This window comes from Triticum aestivum, chromosome 6B, assembly GCF_018294505.1.
Source record: "Triticum aestivum cultivar Chinese Spring chromosome 6B, IWGSC CS RefSeq v2.1, whole genome shotgun sequence".
NCBI classification, from domain to species: domain Eukaryota; kingdom Viridiplantae; phylum Streptophyta; class Magnoliopsida; order Poales; family Poaceae; genus Triticum; species Triticum aestivum.
In genome coordinates this window covers 640470194-640491307 of record NC_057810.1, presented here as the reverse complement: position 1 = coordinate 640491307, position 21114 = coordinate 640470194, and the positions used below count along the sequence as shown (strand labels likewise).

The window sequence follows — 21114 nt, the reverse complement described above, 5'->3', positions numbered from 1 at the left end:
ATTTTTTGAATAGAGGCGAATTACCGGCGGGGCTCAATGATACTTCTATAACACTTATCCCGAAGGTACGACACCCTCAGTCAATTACACAGTACCGTCCGATTGCTCTCTGTCAGGTACCATACAAAATTGCAGCTAAGGCGGTGGCAAACCGAATGAGAGATGATTTGGATGAGGTAATCAGTGAAGAACAAAGTGCATTTGTACCGGGACGTCTCATTACTGATAATGTTCTGGTAGCTTATGAGACTGTTCACACGATGAGACGAAGGAAAAAAGGGAAAAACTTCTCGTGTGCTGTCAAACTCGATATGATGAAGGCCTACGATCGAGTCGAATGGAGTTATCTTGAGGCAGTTCTGCTGAAGTTGGGATATGACATGGCCTTTGTCAGGCTAATTATGAAATGCGTCACTTTAGTCAGATTTACAGTGAGAGTAAATGGTGATCTCTTGCCGTACTTTACACCTTCCAAAGGGCTTCGGCAAGGCGATCCGGTTTCCCCCTATCTTTTCCTGCTTTGTGCGGAAGGTTTCTCCTCTTTACTCAAATTTTACAATGTGGGATGGATTGACAGGGGGATCAGAGTAAGCTATAGAGCTCCATGGGTTAGCCATCTTTTGTTTGCTGACAACAGTTTAATCTTTATCAGTGCAAATGAAGATAGTGCAATGCGCCTTAACACAATCCTTCAAGTTTATGGGGCCGCCTCCGGACAAAGTGTTAATCGAGATAAAAGTGCCATATTTTTTAGTACTAACACTCTGAGTGCTTTGAAAAATACCCTTAAAAGGGTTTTGGACATACAGGTAGAGGCTTTCAATGAGAGATATTTGGGTCTACCCACTGCGGTGGGGAGGATCACTAGCGGCACCTTTGAGTATGTCAGTGATAAGGCGAAAGGAAAAATACAAGGGTGGTCTGAAAAGCTCCTGGCTTGCGCAGGTAGAGAAACCTTGTTGAAATCAGTTGTGCAAGCAATTTCGACCTATCCGATGAGTACTTTCCTCTTCACCAAGAAGGTATGTAAGAGTCTGACTACTCCTATGGCAAAATACTTTTGAGTAGCTCTCTTGACAAGAAATCAATGCATTGGGTATCCTGGCAAAATTTTGCGACACCAAAATGCAAGGGAGGACTGGGATTCCGAGATTTGCATCAGTTTAACCTTGCACTACTTGGAAAACACGGATGGCGTTTTATGACAAAGCCGGATTCCTTGTGTGCAAGAGTGATGAAAGGTAGATATTTCCCTGACACCGACTTCATGCAAGCAACATGTCCCCGATCAGCGTCTGCTACTTGGCGGACAATTATTGCAGGAAGAGAAACACTTGATGCTGGTCTTATAAAATGAGTTGGAGATGGAACTTCTATCTCAGTTTGGGACGATAAATGGATACCAGGAACGAGCTCCATGAAACCGATGGTGAGACCAGCCAACACCACTGTTGATACAGTTGCAGATTTACTGGATCCACAGATTGGTAGATGGAATGAACAGTTGGTTTATGACACGTTCATTGCAACTGATGCACAGGCAATTCTTAATATTCCTTTTAGCATGAACGGTCGTGCGGATTCCCTTGCGTGGGCGTTTGAGCGATCAGGCTTGTACACTGTGAAATCGGCGTACCGTATTGTTATGACTCAGAAAGAGAGTGCGGCTCTCGAGGAAGGAACGGCTACGGAAACTTCAAATGAAGAAAAACAGATGTGGAAAGCTTTGTGGAAGCTCAATGTTGTTCCTAAAGTGTGTGTCTTCTGGTGGAGGGTTCTCCGAGGAATCCTTCCTGACGAGACCACACTCAAGCGGCGACATATAGCAGAAGTTGATGGATGCAAAATCTGTCATACAATGGGAGAAGATCTGAAACATGCGTTGATTCATTGTGTGCACGCTGCTGGTTTTTGGGATGCAGCGAGGGCATGGTTCCAGATTACTCTTCCACGTCTAAACCCTGCCACTTGGGCGAGGGATATCTTATCTGATCAACGGATCACGGACAAAGATCGGCCCATCATTATCACCATCATGTGGAACATTTGGCATTCTAGGAATCGGGTGAAGCATGATGGCGCAGCTCTTGATCCGGTGACTACAGCAAGACGTACGAGAGAAGTGATGGCAATCCTTGAGCTACCAAGGAAGGGGCCGGTGGTCTTACCGGGCCACGGCTGGCGACCGCCGGAGCAAGGTATCATCAAGATCTCAACGGACGGGGCACTGAACTTTGAAGAAGGCCGAGGAGGAGGTGGGGGCGTTGCTCGCACAAATACTTCTTTGCTTGCGGCATGGTGCAAACCTCAGCCAGGAATCTCGGACCCTTTCATCATGGAAGCTATTGCTATACATGAAGGTGTCAAGTTTGCCAAACTGAGGGGTTTTACGCATGTGATAATAGAAACTGATTGTCTAGAGGTGGTGTTACTCTGGAACACTCGCCACAATACACGTTCGATTGTGGCTCCTATCTTAGATGAAATTGGAGAGCTAGCTAGAGATTTTTTCCCTTTTTGAGATTCAACATGTAATGAGGACAACAAACATCCCAGCTCATCTCTGTGCTAAGCGTGCTTGCACATTGAATGTGACTGAGTGCTGGCTCAATGTTACTCCAAGTTTCCTAGTGACTAGCCTGTTGGCTCACTGTCCTAGGACTGCTTTTTATGAATAAAGCTCTTTAAATTGCCTGCAAAAAAAAAAGTTGAGCAGCGCCGGCACGTGAAGCAAGGCCGTTTAGTGGACGCGCCGAGTCCAAAACTTGGCTTTGGCTTCTTAGACATACGCGCATGGCCGGCGGTATGACACATGCTGGGACTTATCGGGCCGTGGCGGCGCCTCCACTACCTAGCGCCTCCATGAGCGCCAGTTCACCGGCTGCGGGAACACGGGGAGGGGATGGATATGACACGCGGGCCCAAGTTGTCAGTGAGGTAGCATGTTATCCCGGTATGGACTGTACTATTTCCAGTGCGCCAAACAGGTCTAGGGTTTGAAATAGACCGGGATTGACAGGTTAAAAGTGCCAATTTCCGGGATTCAAAATTTAGGGTTTGATTTATCTTTCATCTACAAATTCAAGGTTTGTTTTGGACATTTTCCAAATTAGAAAGATAGCAGTACTTGTCCTCCGCCTTTGTTGAGCGATGTTGGTTAGTGTACGCCCGCCATGCAGCCTCGTTGCATGCCATCACCGCCATGTGTAGCCATGGCGCCCGCATGTGAAGCCATGTCCCATTGGACATGGAATTAGTGGCTGGCTCACCCGCACTCCAATCTCCGTGCGACATACCCACTGGTCTCGCAGGCGCGCGACGAACTGGTCGTCCTGACGTCCGTTGCGTCCTGCCGTCTGTTTTCTTAAGCCTGTGAGCCGATGGCCATCATCCTCCATCACGAACTGGCCGTCCTGCCATCCGCTGCGTCCTGGCGCGCTCTACCGTGGTACAGGTGTGCACCACCCCTGGCCATGTCGCGTGTCTCGTGCGAGCTCTCCGTGCAGATGCCGCGAGCCAAGCAGCACGGGCCCTAACGGCCATCGCACCTCTGTTGGCCTTGCCGCAACGTGCCGTGCCGCCACAAGCTGCTGCTGTGCCACCACGCCCGCTGCCCAGGCTTCAAGCCGCACCACGGCATAGCGGTCCGCTGGCACCGCGTGCAAAGCTCGCAGCTCGCCGCCGCCGGCCATGGAGGAAGCGGACGGCTGTGTTAAGCTGCTGTTAAGCTGCCGCGCGGCCTGACCCACTCTGCATCGTTCAAACAAGTATGAGGAGACGCTTTCGTTTAGCAACCACCGAACGAGGAAGATGATGTGGGTTCTATGTGGTGTCCGCGGGACAACCCACTTAATCCACTTTCAAATATGCTAGATATGCGGGTGTCCACGAACGCAGGATGTGTGGGATTTTAAGTGGGCACCGTGGGCGGCCCACGTCCACTTGCAGCCTGAGCAAGAACAGACATAAATTGCCATCAAAATACATTTGCTATGACCTAAAATTGCCAGGCGAACCCGTTCGCTTGCCATCCAGCTCCCAGTGACAGGTCGCCAGTTAGCTCTCATGGTTCGAATTTGATACATACCCTTGTACATCTAGGGCATCTCCAACACAGACCCTCAAATCGCCTCTATATGTCCTTTGCCGGGGTACAAACACTTTTCGTCATCCAATCCAAACTCTTTCAAACTAGAAGCAAATTTTGGGTTGGGGGAGTATAACCATCACAGGAAATGCTATAACCAGCACTTGCTCATTCTCACATAGTCACATGATAAGATCGTAGCTAGGGAGAAGCTGACAAGAAGAAAGTAGAGAGAGAAAAATCGTCTCCATGCATGACCGATCGATGGACTATGCAGTACAAGGGGAAAAGCTAGATGGACAACAAGAGGACGTATAACACGATCCCTACTTGGCTACTAGTGCCCATTGGTCGTCGGCGTCTCGACGTCGACATGGCCGCCGTTGCCGTTGTCGAGCTCGTACTGCTTGCCGTGGCCGTGGCCGCTTGTCACCGAGGTTAAGGGCAGTTCACTGGCTCCCTTGACGCTGACGTCGGAAACTTGACTGGGGCAGCTGATCTCGTCCTTGCTCTTGCCCCAGATGATAAAGTAGAGGCCTGTCACGATGATCACTGCACCAATTACACTGAAAGCACAAAGGAAATGATGTCATTAGTATGGAACGTTTCCCTGCTGCATGTCTATCTATCCTGGTCCATTTTGATATGGTGGCAGGCAGCACTAATGTAGTACGTACCTTCCGAGAGTGATCTCCTCCTTGAGAACGATGGAGCCCATGACGGCGGTTATGACCATGCTGAGCGGGCTGAAGGCCGTCACGAACACCGGGCCCCTTTGCCTTGACACGACGCCCTGCAAGTAGTACGCCACGCCGGAGCACACTATGCCGCCGTAGACGACGGTGAAGAGGCGGTTATCGAAGCCGATAACCCAGACCTGGGTGTTGGCGCGCTCAGCAACGAGGGCGACGGCGCCGCTCATCAGCGAGCCCATGCCGCAGATGAGCGCCGTGAGAGACAGCTCCGCCGGGTAGCTCCCCAGCGTGTTGGCCTGGAGGATGAAAAAGCCCGGCCAGATCATGCAGGAGGCGATGAGCATTATGGTCCCGATCAGCCAGTCCCGCGCGGCGGCGGCCTGGCCACCAATGGTGGCGTGGTGATGGGCCTTAGTCCACGGGAACCGCACGGCAGGGCCATGGTACAGGACCATCAGCACGGCACCGGCCACCGTGAGGACCGTGCCGGCGATCTTGGCCTGGCTGTGCAGGCTCCGCAGCCGCACCTTCTCCATGCGCAGGATGAGGGCCAACATGAAGGTGACGGCCGGGAGGGTGTTGAGGAGCGCCGTCGCGAACGCCGCCGAGGTCAGCTTCGCGCCCATGAAGTACACGTTTTGGTCGAGCACCGGCCTGAGAGACAATGGGCACCTACGTGTCAGCGGTAATTAAGAAAGAGTTATGTGTAATTAACCATATATACGGACGTACTCGAGAAATGCGAGCCACATAATCTTTATGAAGACTAGTAGAGTGCCCGTGCGTTGCCACGGGCTCTTGATATAGTTTAAAAGAGTTACAATAGGTCTTTCACACGTACAAAGAATATAACTCAAACACAATTATTTAATACCTGGAGTCCATTTTTGCAAATTAAATTGATAACATAAAGAAAAATTAATGTCATGTCCATGTAACAAACTGAGCGATGTTCCAACTAAACATCTATTACAAAACTATTAATATCTAGATGATGCGCCTAAGAAATTCTTTCACAATGTCAGGAAAGTTTCTTTTAGCTTCATTCCCACGACGTTTTAGCAAATATAAAAAAAACTGCTTCCTCAATTCATACCCATCCTACACAAACAATACATGTAGTTAGCATGAAAATTTCACGCCGAAGGTCTTAAAACATGTAACGGACAATACCCACCGCGCAAATCGGCTTGACCAATTCTTTACCGTTCCACCAGAGCATAAAATGAAAAACAAAATAGCCAGACACATTCCTGTAAAACTTTAAATTATTAATATAAAAAATATAGTTATAACAAAAGTAAATGTTTTTGTTATGAATTCATTACCCGTCTATACTCGTTGGAACATCGGACGGAAATAAACGTTGCCATTTAGATATATCATAATTCCAACCAGGCAGCTTTATTTCGATCGCTTCTTTGAAATCTCTTGCAAAACTTTTTAGTTTCCGTGCATGCCTCATATTTTTTTCCTCTAACGATTGTGATGTTTGAATAGGATCCATAATATATAGACGACGTGCCTCTTTGTCGATGACGTACAAGATGTATCGACCGATAGATGCATAGGGAAGATAAATCTACAAGTGGGGCTATTAGAAAAAACAATAAACCATGATAACAATGGACAAACTATTTTTCTTACCTTGTTGCACGATGAGATGTCGTTGTCCATCCCAGGCCAGCTATCAAATAATGTTGCTAACGTCTGGATAGTTTGCTTCTCGCAAAACTTCTGACCTCGTGTTGACTCTAGCATCATGGACTAAGCAAAAAAACGAAATATTGTTTCAACATGTTGATACTAATGACACATAGAATGAAGAGTTATGATAACTTACACAAAATCGTAGATCCATGTAGTGTACAGGAGGGTCTATAAACAGTACTCCCTTGTCACATGCCAGCATACGCACTGCGGTGTTGAAGCAATCATTGTCCATGGGCTGGTCCATGTTAAGTACACACTGAAGTTTCTTAAGACTTAAGCCCATTGCATCGGGTGTCGAGCTCCGGACCGGCTGCGGTAGTTGTATACGTAGTCGACTGCGTCGTTCACTCCATCAAAAATCGGCATTGCAGCCATTGGCACGGGCAGAAAGTCGTCTTAGCACCAGGACGAGCGAGCGAGGGGGCAGTGGACAATGGTAGACTCACAGCCGGACCATATATATGAGTGTCGGAGGGGAATCGTCCGGCACCATTTCGGTGACGCATTAGCATGTTGTATGGATTGGAAGGTCCCCCTTATCATTCCATCCGTGCATGTTTCCATTACAAATCCTTGCTAATAAAAGGACAAGCATATATTTTTCTTCCATACTCCACTGGGCAAATAATTATACGCCAGATTATATATCTATTATATATGTCTTCCTTTCCCTTTCGGAAGATCCATAATTTAACTTTCCTTATAAACAAATCCGATTAAGGGAATATTAATGGCCACACTGGGAAACACATTGAACGTATGGTAGGCCGGAACGGAGATTGGACACTATAACGTTTTGGAAGGAAATGACTTTAAGGATATTTATAGTTCTAATTGACATATCTTGGCCGGGAGGAATCGTGGGCATGTACTCGGAAGGTGGCCCATATCCTTCGTAATTACAATATCCCATAACAAAAACTATACGAAAACATGGAATAAAATTATTTTGGTTGCATGCTCCACCCGGCCGATGTATCAACGCCGGATTATATATTTCCTAATTTTTGTCTCCTTTCCAAACTTTGCCTCCAGATATATAGTAAGAAACAATTAATTTATTTCCCAAATATACGTCAAACACGGGCGTTCCAGAAATATAAAGAAACACAACATTTTTTCTTCTTCCGTTTTTGTCCTCCTCACCACGATCAAAAAGCCCGCGCCACTTGAAGTATTGTTGTTTCCGTGTGTAGAAAGAAACAGAACGCACGGGCATACGGCAGTCCTTGATTCCATGTACAAAATAAATTATATTATATTTGGAATGCCATAATGCATGATAGCATGCGATAGCATCTGTCAAGGTAAACGTATTTTCCTTTTTGCGTTGCACTGTATATTAAAAATTTTGAACCTACACTGAAAGAGATTCATACGTGTAGCTCAAATGAGAGTAGACAGGTTACCATTTGAAGTCCATTATTGACAGTTTGGTCATCAAATATATATTAGTCAAATATATAGTTTAGAACTTCACAGTATATGGCTCCGAAATATGACGACACTGTTAAATAGTTTTTTTTATTGAATATCACATATTATTAAACCTCCAAGACATTAGTGAACACTTCATAATGTGACAATTGGCAACAAAATGATGCATGCAAAGCGTTCATATATTTTTATATCTAAGACAAATTGTGCACGGGTGTACACAGATACTTCTAGTCTCCATTGTTCCTAACTTGAACAACACCATTGACGTACGCACGTGTTTCGTCAAGTGTCATGAGGCCGGCTTCATGGATATCTACGCTAAAAATCAGTGTTATATAGTAGTGACATAGTATTACATAAAAAATACGTTGACAACAAATGTAAAATATAACGCAACCCCTACCTTGTAAAAAAATTCAAACATATGGAAATTAGTAATACCAATGCAGTAAACAAAAGTTCAGCTCCCATCTTCTAGTTAGTACAGGCATGGTTCTATCAGATGACTGCTCCGTATAGGATGTTAGAAATCACTGCCGGAGCACATGAATAATTTTGCAGGATGAAGTCTCCTGTTACAGACACACTTTTGGGCACTATGGCCACTACCACATGGCAACCCTGTCATCACAAACGGCTAGGTAACAAAGTGGAAGCTGGATAAATCTCCGTGGCTGGGAGCTCTGCAAAAGTCCTCCAAGCTTATCTTTTAGGAGTTATCTATCTCTAATAATTCATTTCTTAGATTCATGTTGACCGGGTTTGATTCATGTTGCACCAGCATATCCATAAGTAATACAGAAGCTTGCTCTAGATAATTAGCTAAGATCCTTGCTCGCCATGCTAGTTGCTAGGCACGTACCCAAAAGAATAATCTGGTGCATGCCCATGTCAGAAGGTAAAAAGAGAAACCTAGTATTACATGGCATCTAGAGAACGATACACATTTTGATGAACATTTAAACAGTTGATACCTGCACAGACAATCGTCTTGGCTGGGTGCAACCTATAAGTCGACCACCCTCAGCCCAACAAGCGTCCTTAAGATACTGCAGAACGATGCTTGATATCTGAACCAATCCTCGCCAGGTCCTAGATTAATGCAGCCTTGTCCAATTTTTTAGGTTAGAACTCTTTCAGATCCGCAGTAAACTAATGAAGGTACATGAACCAATGCAAAAAATAAAAATGAAACTTGAACTGAACTGATAAATAATTAGTTTAGACGCATGAAAGTACAAGTAATCAATCTTTTTTCATAGTCGCACGGGCATTTGAACATATTTGCAAGAACGCAGGCTACCATTTTATTATTTTATTAGATGTACATATGGAAAATATATCTTGAAAAGCTGCACAAACTTCCGTTCTGCGTGTGTTGGTCTTATAATTAAGACCAATCGTAATCCTATACTTCTGACCTATCAGATACATACAGGGATAATAAGGACGCCAATAAATTTACATTCAACCATATTATCAAAATATCAAAATAATAACAATGGACATGATCACTTGCCGTAAAACAAAAGTTTCATTGCACGTTCCAGGTATTTTCAGGCCAATCATTATATCTGAATCACATATTACACATGAAATACTATGGTGGGTGACATGTACACTGCCATAAACATTGCGATAGTAGAAAAGATATAACAACGATGATGGTGCCAACATGACGGCTGATTATTGAAATGCAGTTAGTAGCTCAACTAAATGGAGTATACCTACAACTATCAAAATACCAAATAAAAAAGATATATGTAAAAAAACGAATTACAATAAATCTTGACCATCAGAAGAGTAAATGTTGTGTCATTACATAACCTGCCGGTCTATTAAGACCGGACTTTAGCCTGTAAGGACTTCCTTGTAGACGATGTTCTTCATCGAGGTCAGTAATGACACGGTCGGTCTTTTTCGCTTCTTTGGATTGTCCTTTTGCTTGTTGGACTTCTCCTTCGGCTTCTCCTTCTGAATGAGTATCTTTATGTTTCTCTTTGCGGTGGCTCGAGACAAAGCAACATAGAGTTGACCATGAGAGAACACGGGATTGGGTAGGTAGACACCAACAATCGGGATTGTCTGCCCTTGAGCCTTGTTAATGGTCATAGCAAAGCTAAGCCTTATAGGAAATTGCTTCCTCTTAAACTTGAACGGAAACATGTCATTTTCAGATGGGCAGAGAGGTATTCGAGGAAGGAAGATCCTCCTGCCATCGTGTTGTCCAATCACGATTTCTGCATCAATGGTGTTCCTCTCAAAACCTCTAACAACAAGCCTAGTGCCGTTACACAACCCATTTGCTGGATCAATGTTCCTTAGAAGTATGACAGGGCAGTTCAGCTTTAGCTTGAGTGCATGCGGAGGAAGACCGTTAGGAGTCAATCCATTCAGAAACTCTTGAGCGTAGTAGCCATATGGGTCGTCCTCCGCACTGTCAAAGCTATGGTATATTACTTCATCTCCCTGAAAACGCTCTATCATGCGGATGTTTATCTTGTCGACATTGTCGTTTGTCGTGGAAAGGATTGCTCGAGATGTCATGTAATTTGAATCAGAGATGTTGTCATCTAGACTCGGAAACACGTGGTGAATAAGCTTCTCCAGGTCGTCAACCTCGCCTGTAGACGGGAGACAAATGTCTTCAGGGGGTAGTATGTTGCCTTGATCGTCGACTTCCTCAGTGCCATTGCCGACCCTTAGCAAGTAATTTGCAAACCATGTGTCATTATGAGCCCTCATGTTGGTGATGAGCCGAAGCTGCCGCATACCCTTCCATAGATGAGAACTTCGTAGGGTTGCATCAATTATCTGGCCCCGCGACCCCCTTCTGACGACCGGAAGCACCTGCCTAAAGTCCCCGCCAAAAACAACAGTCTTTCCTCCAAAGGGTCGGTCGCGTATTCCCATGATGTCGCGCATGCTATTGTCCAATGCCTCGACCGCTTGTCGTTTCGTCATGCTGGCCTCGTCCCATATTATCAATGAGGCCATCCTAAGCAGCTTGGCGGTCCCACTCTGCTTCGTGAAGCTGCATGAGGCTCCATCATCGCAACTCAATGGGATCTTGAACCTCGAGTGGGCAGTCCTGCCTCCAGGCATGATAGAAGCGGCGACGCCCGACGTAGCGGTAGCGATACCAATTTTGCCATCGCTCCTCACCGTGGCAAGCATCGCCCTGTATAGAAAGGTCTTCCCTGTACCTCCAGGGCCATCAACAAAGAATACACCCCCATCACCGCGTTCAACAGCCGCTAGTATCTCGTCGTATGCGGCCCTCTACTCCAAGTTCAGAGAAGATGCCAATTTAGTATCATCCACGTCAAACTCGACGGTTGATTCCTCGATAACCTCTCTTGCCTCACCCTCGGTTGGGTCAAACGCATCATCTATGCTTGGAAGAGCGAAATCAACAATGTCTTTACCCATGGACTGCAACATACCCCTAATGTCAAGCAACACCATCTACTCCACCTCGATGGGGACGTGCGTGATCGACGATAGTCATCTGACATATGATCGAGGTGCCTATCCCATAAACCACGCAGGTCGCCTGGCTCGCAGTGCACCAAGATGGTTGCGAATAGCCTCCTAAGAGAACATGGCATCGCCCACTGTTCAGCCTCAGTAAGACAGTCGTCGAGCGTGTTGTCTGCCTCGATGAGTCCCAACCTTTCAGCAGCTTCTCTAAAGCTCCCACATAGAACGCCGTCCACGGTGAGCAAGTCGTCGAAGGATGTTTTGCCTGTAACATGGTTTAGCAACACACGCAGGTAGTATCGGTCACCCTCGGCAGGATTGGCAGACACGATGCGACCTATTTGAAAACGCTCGACCCGCGGCTTCCAAAACTTCTTTTTCCTATGCCAAGTGAAGCTTCCGGGAAAATCCTTGTACAATATATGCCTAGCCCAAGGGTGTTCCTGGTTAGCCTTGAAATACTCCGATAACATGGATTTTGAATTATTTTCGGAGGCCACAACATTCTTCAAGTCAGCATGCGCATTGAATGCGACCCTGTGCATATTCAGGAGATGGAGAGGCAACTGCAAGACAGGTGGGTAATTGGCGCAAAGTGGAAACCCAAAAATCCTCCACATAGCCTCCGGAGGGGTGATCCACCTTGCATCAACGTATCTCTTGATCTCATCAATGTTACCATCTGCGTCGGGTTGGTCGATGCTGAAAGAAGCCTTATCGTGGCCCTTGTAAATGTACTTGTAAAGATATTTGACGGCCTTTATGCTGGAGCAGACCTCAACGTTGATGTGGCAATTGAACATCCGCAGAAGGTATGGGTTATAAGGCACAACCCATCTGTTGTCCAACATCTTTCCTCGGACCTTAGCACGCCTTCCATCGTCTCTACGCCGATAAATTGGGTACGAGTCCTTCCCCTGTGATGTGTTTTCATTGAACGGCAGTGGGTATCTGCACTTGCATCCGTTTTCTTGCATGCAAACATTCTTCGGGTTGAGAGCACCGCATGGTCCGTGCATCATATGTTTTACCACCATAGCATACAATTCCGGATACTTATGCTTGTCTGGGAGCTCTGCGGAAATGAGTCGGTCATACTGCTCCGGGACGACAAGCTTATATTTAGAGTCCATGATCAACAAAAAATGTGCGTGGGGGAGGCCCCTTTTTTGGAACTCGACTACATATACATATGCGACAATAACACCCAGGATATGCTTCTTGAACAACATGTCCTTCATAGCCTCTAGCTTGCCGTAGAACACGCGACCCACAATATCAGGTCGGTCTTGCGCCGTCTGACCAGGCAGCAACTCATTCGTTATCTCTTCCCATTTAGGATTGCAAGTCATGGTCAAGAAGATGTCAGGCTTCCCGTATGTATGGACAATTGCCATGGCATCCATATGCCTCTTCTTCATGTCGCGGTCGCCACCAGGGTATGTTCTAGGGAGCACTATTCTTTTTCCAACAGCGCTTGCCCGTGTCTCCCCCGATGTGATTGCATCAACAACTCCTTTATACAAGTCGGCACGAATCTGCGTCTGGTTTTTCCTGTACCACCTCAACCGACAACTTTCAATCTTGACGTACATGTCAACCGCCCATTGCTGCAAGAGGCGTGCTCCACAGAGTATGGGATTGAAGATTCCGGGCCGTGTTTGCAGCATGTAACAGTAGTAGTCTCTGACAGAGACGCACAACCTGCTGTTGCCCTCTGCACATGTTTGAGTACCATCAAAATGTGGATATATTCGAGAAATAAGATATTATTTGACGCAAATTGGGACGCAGACGGCATACCTGCATCCTCATCATCGTCATCATGGACCAGTTGAGAATGTAGTACAACCTCCTCCGTTACATTACGTTTAAGTAGCTTTGGATGCCAACCTAGCTCCCCCCTTGGATAGAATAAGGGGTAAGACAACGGGTCATATGCTCCGGAGGTCACACATATACTATGCCTTTCGTTGTTGTTACCACAAAGCGTTATCCTCCGGTCAAACCTTTTTGCTAGGTCGTTGCCCTCAACCCAAATTGCAGCGACCTCAGTAGATAATGGTATATTATATCTTCTTTGGTCAAGCCTCTTATCGGTGTTTAGGTCTATCCTATAATCATCGAGGTTGTCCTTGTGTGCACCCAAACTCCTAAATTGCTGGGAGTACGGGTTTTCTTTGAGTATGTCTACTAACTTCTTCACGACATCCTGGTCCAATTGCTTGGTGGTCACCTTACGATGAGTAATGGTTGGGTCGTCATCATAGAAGTACAACTGCAAATGTTCTGGACAGGAGCTAGGCCCGAACGAATGCACATTGTGGTAGATGGAGCCGTGCGCACGGAATGTGTACACTCCAGACTTCATGTTTGTGTAGTTCTCATCAAGGCTGACGCCAAGGGTTGTGAAGGCGAAATGACCGTTAAAGAACCGTATGTTCTCCCGAAAATGTCTAGAATCTGCATCCATGCTTAACCATAGCCTCATCAGCTCTGGGATTGGCTTCGGTTGTTTTAGTTCGATCTGGCCATTGCAACAGCAGAACCCGTCGGTCTCAGAAACAAACTTCTTGGCCTGGCAGTGTTTGCAGTTTGCGTCGAGCTTCAGTATGTGAGTGGTGTCGGGGATGTTTGTGTAAACAAATTCTAATGGATCAACATCGCTAGGTATAGCAGACGACATGCTCCCTTCATCGTCATCATCCATGTTGTCATGATCGGACCCTACGGGCATTTGTTGAAACATAACGTTCAAAACAAAAATTACAAAATAAAAATTTTAACTACAATATAGATGCACGCTATCCTACTTCATATTTGACCATACCTAGGTCGCGAAACATGTAGTACTCCTCATCCATCAATTCGGCTGCTGTCGGCTCATCGCCCATGGCGCCGCTTTGTAAAAATTCGATGTCCTCTGGACATTCGTCGTTGCGAATGTCACAGGAGATAAGGGCATGTTAGAAGATGGTTGCTGGTAATGAGCAGAAGAAAGTGACATTAGCGATTTCATACCTTCGATATCAATATTGTAATTCGTCTTGTTCGTCGGAGTGTCGCCATCAGATGAATCATCTTCGGCGGCCCCAGCGACGGATGATGCACGGCAGATTAATGTGGGACATTCAGAGGTTGAGTTTGCTAGGTCTGGACGTGGGAGTGCGATGGATTCGTTGCATGGGGTGTTTTTTCTCCTAGCATAATTGGACTTCCTCTGAGCACTTGACCCCCCCTTCTCAATCACTGACATGCTTTTGCGACGTTGCATTCGCTTCTCTCGTACTTTTTCATTCACAGTTTCTCTGACATCAACAGATACCTTGTCCTTATTCCGCTGATATTCTGCACGCCTCTGTGCGTTTATTTGCTCTCTTTGCGCGTTTGTTAAATTTCTTTTCCGCTCATTATCACGTTGCCTCCTAGCTAGATCATTGTCATGAGTGACAACAGACGCGTCTAAAGTTGAATGGGGAAATGTTGATGCGTCACCATCGAATTCTATATAGCTGGAGCTATTAGGGTTGGCTGGTTTCATAATGATATTAAAACATAGTTAGAACCAATATTATTTAAGACGTCTATAGTTAGAAGAAATACTATAAAAAACATAATGGTGTTAATATGAAGCAAAAAACTATACGCATCGAGCATGATGGTGGCTATAAGATATGAGCAGCAAAACAAGATATGTAAGTCATGGTGACAATATAGATCATGTTTTACCTGATAATGAAAGTGGACGTATGTTTTCATCATGAAAAAGCTTATCCTTTTTCCTCCTATAAGCAGCTCTCCGCAGGGCGTTTCTACGATCTCTCTTGAGTTCTTCATTAGTTTTTTGCAATGTTTCTGGGGTGTTATTCAAGACCACGTCTGATGTCGTTCAAGACATTAGACACTAAAACATAACAATAACTACTATTGATGTTGTAGTACGCACAAATCGATTACTTTGTACCTCCATGTCATTAATGAGACCAGATGCGACAGTAGCTGTAGCATGAAAGGTTGTCGCATCAACTGAGTCTGATGTATAGTTGGAGCTAGTTGGGTTGGCTGGTTAAACAAATTGATGAAAATATGTGGAAAACATAGTTAGAACCAATATTATTTAAGACGTCTATAGTTAGAAACAATATTATTTAAAACATATGTTTTTTTAATATGCAGCATTAAACTGTACGCATCGAGCATGATGTTCGCCATAAGAATATTTAGCTATGAGCAGCAAAACAACATATGAAAGTCATGGTGAAAATATAGATCATGTTTAACCTGAGAACGAAAGTGGACGTATGTTTTCATCGTGATTAAGCTTATCCTTTTTCCTCCTATAAGCAGCTCTCCGCAGTGCGTTTCTACGATCTCTCTTGAGTTCTTCGTCGGTTTTTTGCAATGTTTCTTGGGTGTTATTCAAGACCATATCTGATGTCGATCAGGACATTAGACAATAAAACATAACAATGACAGCAATTTGATGGAGTACGCACAAATCGATTACCCGAGTCTGATGTGACAGTAGTTGTAGCACGAAGTGTTCTCGCATCACCGAGTCTGATGTATAGTTGGAGCTAGTTGGGTTGGCTGGTTAAACAAATTGATGAAAACATGTGGAAAACTTAATCATTAATACATGAAGTCGGGTACAGATTATGATGGTCCCGTAGCTTTAAGAGGACACGCTTGGTTAGTATCAATTAAAATGGCTGAACCACGAATGCTAGGATGTAACATAAATTAATCTTACTTGAATTACAAAGGGGACGCACAACATCTTTCCTGTGCTTATCATCTAGCGTGGGTCTTATTAGCTGCCCCACATATGATCTGCCCCAACATTAGTTCCTATAGTTATCCACCACGTGCGTTCAGAATGCAAAGTGAAGTTAATCATAATCGCAAATAGTATGATTGTCAAATATGCACATATAATTTACGACAGTGTAAATCTACGAAATAAGTACCAGGGATCACATATGAAGGTTGTTGAACATTTGTGATATCACATAGAGTACGGCGGTGAACAATCGGCCCCTCGTCTAGATGGGTTATAAAACCATCTGACTTCTTAGGGCGATAAGATGCCCGCCTCCACGCGTTGATAAGATCCCCATGGTCTACCATTTTTACAATAGGTATGAGAGTTAGAGAACAAAAAGATTATGTGATAAGATGCACCATCTATGAAGTCTAAGAAGTCATGTTACTATAACATATATGAAACAAAGAGTAGTCAGCAAAATCACTTGTCAATATACTTACCAGTCTTTGAACGGGATGGCTGATTATACTCTTGTAACCTGACCATATCCTCCTCTTTTTTCTTCCGATAAGATTCACGCCTCTGGGCGTTGAACTGCTCCCTTGTATCGCCAAAGTTTTTATTTTCATCATTAAATGAAGCTACTGTTGCATGCTGCTCGGAAGTTTTGTCATCTGCATTACGATAAGCGTAAAAACCACAAAGCCCATTCAGCTAATCTGGGAGATGTCGATTTGGAAGTTGTATAAGATGCCTGTGAATACCTTGAGTATGATCTCGTAGCTTACTCGTACCATCCTTATTATTCTCAGAATACGACGGAATCCCTTCGTTTGAAGGTTCCCGCCCTACATCTTACCAATCAACAAAATATACGGTATGCACGAAACATTAGCAGCAATCTTGCCACAGTCTTATACCTGCATGTAAGGGTATGAAGTTTGTATTGTAGTCTCCAAGATTTATCCCGCCCGTAAGGACTGCAAGACACCATGCATTCTGCCACTTTCAGAAATGGACGTGAAGCATCATCTATAACCAATCTCCGGACAGTATTATAGCTGACTCCGTCGAGTAGACGTTATCAACAATGTCAGATACGGGTATGATGCTCGCATTTTGTTCTGCATCACTTCTCCCGCTTGTAAGACCTGGGAGACATTATGCATAATGTCATATATTCACTTCTCGCAACTAAACGAAAACATGGTAGACTGCATCATACGTGTAGTTACGTCATCTTCATGTTGCTGTTCCCGAACCGTGCTTTTTGAATTCCCCATCCTGCAACTACTGAATGCGCAGAATCATGAAGACAGAAATGGTAGTTATTTGATGATCTTTACCAACATGGTCACTGTATTTGTTTGCTAGTCAGTTGAACCTCCAATTCATAACATGTTTACTCCATCCTTGGTCTAGCTAGGGTGATGCGTGTGACTCGTCTTGCGAATATTTGCTCCATCACAGCAATAAAAATCACAAGCCACCAAACAAGAGACTTGCACTTGATTGTTTCATTTTACTTCCATTCCTTTTGTGCTTCTGTCCATTTCTTTAGGTGTTTTTCAGGTTGTTATGTTTCAGCTTTTTAGTTATGGAAGATGGACCACCAGATTTTAGTTTGCTTCCAAAAGTACCGGCTGCCCCTGCATAGTCGTCTTACAATATTGTATGGACTAAATATCTACGGCATCGCTACAGGAAGAATAACCAGAAGCCATCAATGTCCTGCACTTGTTTGCTTAGTTTTATTTTGCTTACTTCTGCGCACTTCCTCAGTGTTTAGGTTGATGTGCTTCAGATTTTAATTCTGGTATAGTAGATGAAGCAATAGATTTTGATTTACTTGCACAAATATCAAACACCTGATTTTAACTTGGCTTGTCCTAGACCATGTACTCCCTCCGTAAAGAAATATAAGAGAGTGTTTATATCACTACTTTAATGCTCTAAACACTCTTATATTTCTTTACAGAGCAAGTACGATGCAAGATGCTCATGGATGTGCTTGCAAAAATATACCCTTTTTGCTTAAGCACTGGTGCTTGTTTGGTTTCGATAGCAGAGGGAGCAAGTATGAAGCATCTGTGCTAAACAAATACGCAGTTGTGCTTAAGGAAAACCCAGTTTGTTTTCATTTAATCTTGCCTTCGGATTAGGAGTCTAGAAGTAAAAGCTTGAAGCCTGGGTAGGCACTCTTCTCTATTCCTGCGTCTGCTTGGTTTACGGCTTGCTTGATGCCACTCGGTTTGTTCAGTTTCTCTGTGCAGTTTACTTGTGTAGTTTTGTTCCTTTCTTTAGATGTTCAGGTTGATATGTTTCAGATATTAGTTCTGGAAGATGAAACACCAGATTTTAGGTTGCTTGCACAAATCTCCATGTTTGGTGTGAAATTTCTACCATGAATTGGTTCATCTATATGAAGATAGCATCATTTTCATATCAAGAAATAGAGTTATAACTGAACTTGGAATTCCACTGGACAGAACAGCACGTTTTGGTTAATTTGGTAGCCCACTCCTGATGCATAAGTAATAGGCTTTGTTAGTTCATTGATTTATATCAAGATCCCATCATTTTCATATCAAGGAACAGAGTTTAAGCAAAACTCGCAATTCTACTGGACAGAACAACATGTTCTTGTTCCATTTGTACATTCAGCCAGGGTTATTGTTATACATATATACTGCAATGGCACTTTAATCTACATCTTCTACATCCCTGTACCTTCTTATAATGCAAGTGTTTTTGTTGTCTCTTCTACATCTTCTACATCTCTGTACCTTCTTATAATGCAAGTATTCTACATAAATACTGCAATTGCATTTCATTCTATTGTGCAGGATGCAGGATACAACTTCATAAATTGTTTTTGCCAATTGCCATCTGTAAAAATGTGTAATCTAGGGTCTGTATGGTTTGTGTTTTGTTTTTTGCCAATTGCCATCTGTAAACCTATACTGTGTAGAACAGAAATCAATCTCGCAGGCGTATGACATGGCTGTGAGATGTATGGGCTGTGAGATGTATGAGATGCGATTGTATGGCATTTGAGATGTATGACATGCGACGGATGTATGGGTTTGTATACCTTTTTTTCGGATCGAGGACGTGTTCTGGCAGGATCCTGGCCGTGTCCTCTTATCCTCGTCCAGGATCGGCGCCGGATCCTGGATCAAGGGCGAGGAGTTCAGCGCGCTTTTCGGATCGATGACGTGTTCTGGCCGGATCCTGAACGTGTCCGCTTATCGTCGGCCAGGATCGGCGCTGGATCCTGGATCAAGGACGAAGTGATGGAGGGCGGCGGCGACCTGATCCAGGACCCGCGGCGGATCGTCGAGGTGTTCAGCGCGGCGGCGAAGTGATGGAGGGCCGCGGCGACCTTGTCCAGGATCGACGCGGATGGAGGACGGCGAGTGAAGCGGGGCGGCGACCTTGACCAGGATGGAGGGCGGCGAGGATGGAGGGCAGCGAAGGGATACGTAGGGCAGCGAGGATGGACGGGTACGAAGGGATACGTAGGGCGGCCAGGAAGGTAGGCCTCACTTGAGAACAGGACTCGTCGCTGGTTAACCGTCGTAGTTTTCTTTTTTGTCGCAGGTTTACCTTCGTACGTCTATTGAGGGTCGCACGTGGATAGGTGCGGGTTCGGGCCTTAGGAGGAGGTTTTTTCGGTTTTTGATGTTTTAGGAAGAGGTGGGAGGAGGTACCAAAATAAACCGTGGGAGGTGGGACTATAAAAAACCTGAAAGCGAGACTACCAACTGGGTAATTAGGAGTAGAGATGGTGGTTGTCATCTTTGGCCTCCGTTCCCTGCACATGTTATACGTTTTATCATGAAATGATGATCTAGTAGCTAGCTAGGTAAAAATGAATCGAAATGAAACTATAAATAAAATTAATTGTACGAGTGCATGGAACTGTAACCGTGCATGCTTCGAGCTGACATGTGGCGGGTTCCATGCATGGTAGGCCTCCACCAGTGGCCAATCAGGGCACACTGCCTTAGTGGAGGTCCTCAAGTGCGTTTACACGTACGTAAGCACACATACCGCAGACAGACAGGATAGCTAGCTACGTATACCTGCTTATGTGTCATTTTCTGTCGCTTTGTTAATTTTCACCCTAAAGATCACATCTAAACAAACTCCAAGCAAAGCTTTCACCAAGCTAATGACCCAAATCATCGCCATTGCCAAATATGACCAACTAGGGTCTGACCAATGATTTTCATCCAATAGTTTTTGATCGGGTAATCAAGAAGTACCACCAAATCGAAGCCCTTATCTGATGTCGCTTTCACTTTCCATGATTCCTACATCTACATAGGCGCGGTCATGAAATGAGATTCCACCCAAATGATGACCATGCCCGCACAAGCACCAGCGAGAGTTGCTTGCCACACAAAACGTTGAACGAAGAAAGATCAATGTCACACACATGATAACGCCATTCATGAGAGGGAAGATTACCAACACGATAATCCCCAAGGCGGGACGCTTCGCCAATCTCATGCCATCCTCCCAGGTGGCAGACGGTGTCAAATCTATATCAGACAACACCGCCACATGATGCCTATTGCTCGGCCGTTCTCGCCCGTGGTAGCAAATCACCGTCCGACCATCAAAAGAATGATCATGAATCTATGGTATGGTCGAACGATACCCTCGTCAGCTATTCTCTACGTCGCCGTTGTTTCATAACCTTCATCACCACCACAAGCCACTACACACACACACATTCACCCACGCCGCTGTGCGCTGACGACAGAGGTCTTGTTGTGCAGCAGACATAACATAGCTTGAGGGAGGCATCCACAACCGCAGATTTTAAGCATACCGAGGATGACATTGCCACATGACGACGGAGAAGCACAATGTGTGAGTCCGTGGCACATATTATAAATCGACGACTTGGGTTTGAG

The 21114-nt window shown here is 44.9% G+C and overlaps 1 protein-coding gene across 1 annotated transcript in view; it reads right to left on the bottom strand.

The window, feature by feature from the left end:
* Window positions 1–4424: 4424 nt before the first annotated feature.
* The window catches only part of LOC123138424 (WAT1-related protein At1g44800), an 18542-nt gene continuing 1852 nt past the window's right edge, over window positions 4425–21114 (bottom strand). Inside the window, exons 2-5 of the mRNA XM_044558402.1 lie at window positions 19951–20003; window positions 5515–5548; window positions 4765–5436; window positions 4425–4653 (exon numbers count right to left, since the gene is read on the bottom strand). Of these exons, the coding sequence (XP_044414337.1) occupies window positions 4425–4653; window positions 4765–5436; window positions 5515–5548; window positions 19951–20003 (988 nt within the window). The remainder of the gene's footprint in view (window positions 4654–4764; window positions 5437–5514; window positions 5549–19950; window positions 20004–21114) is intronic.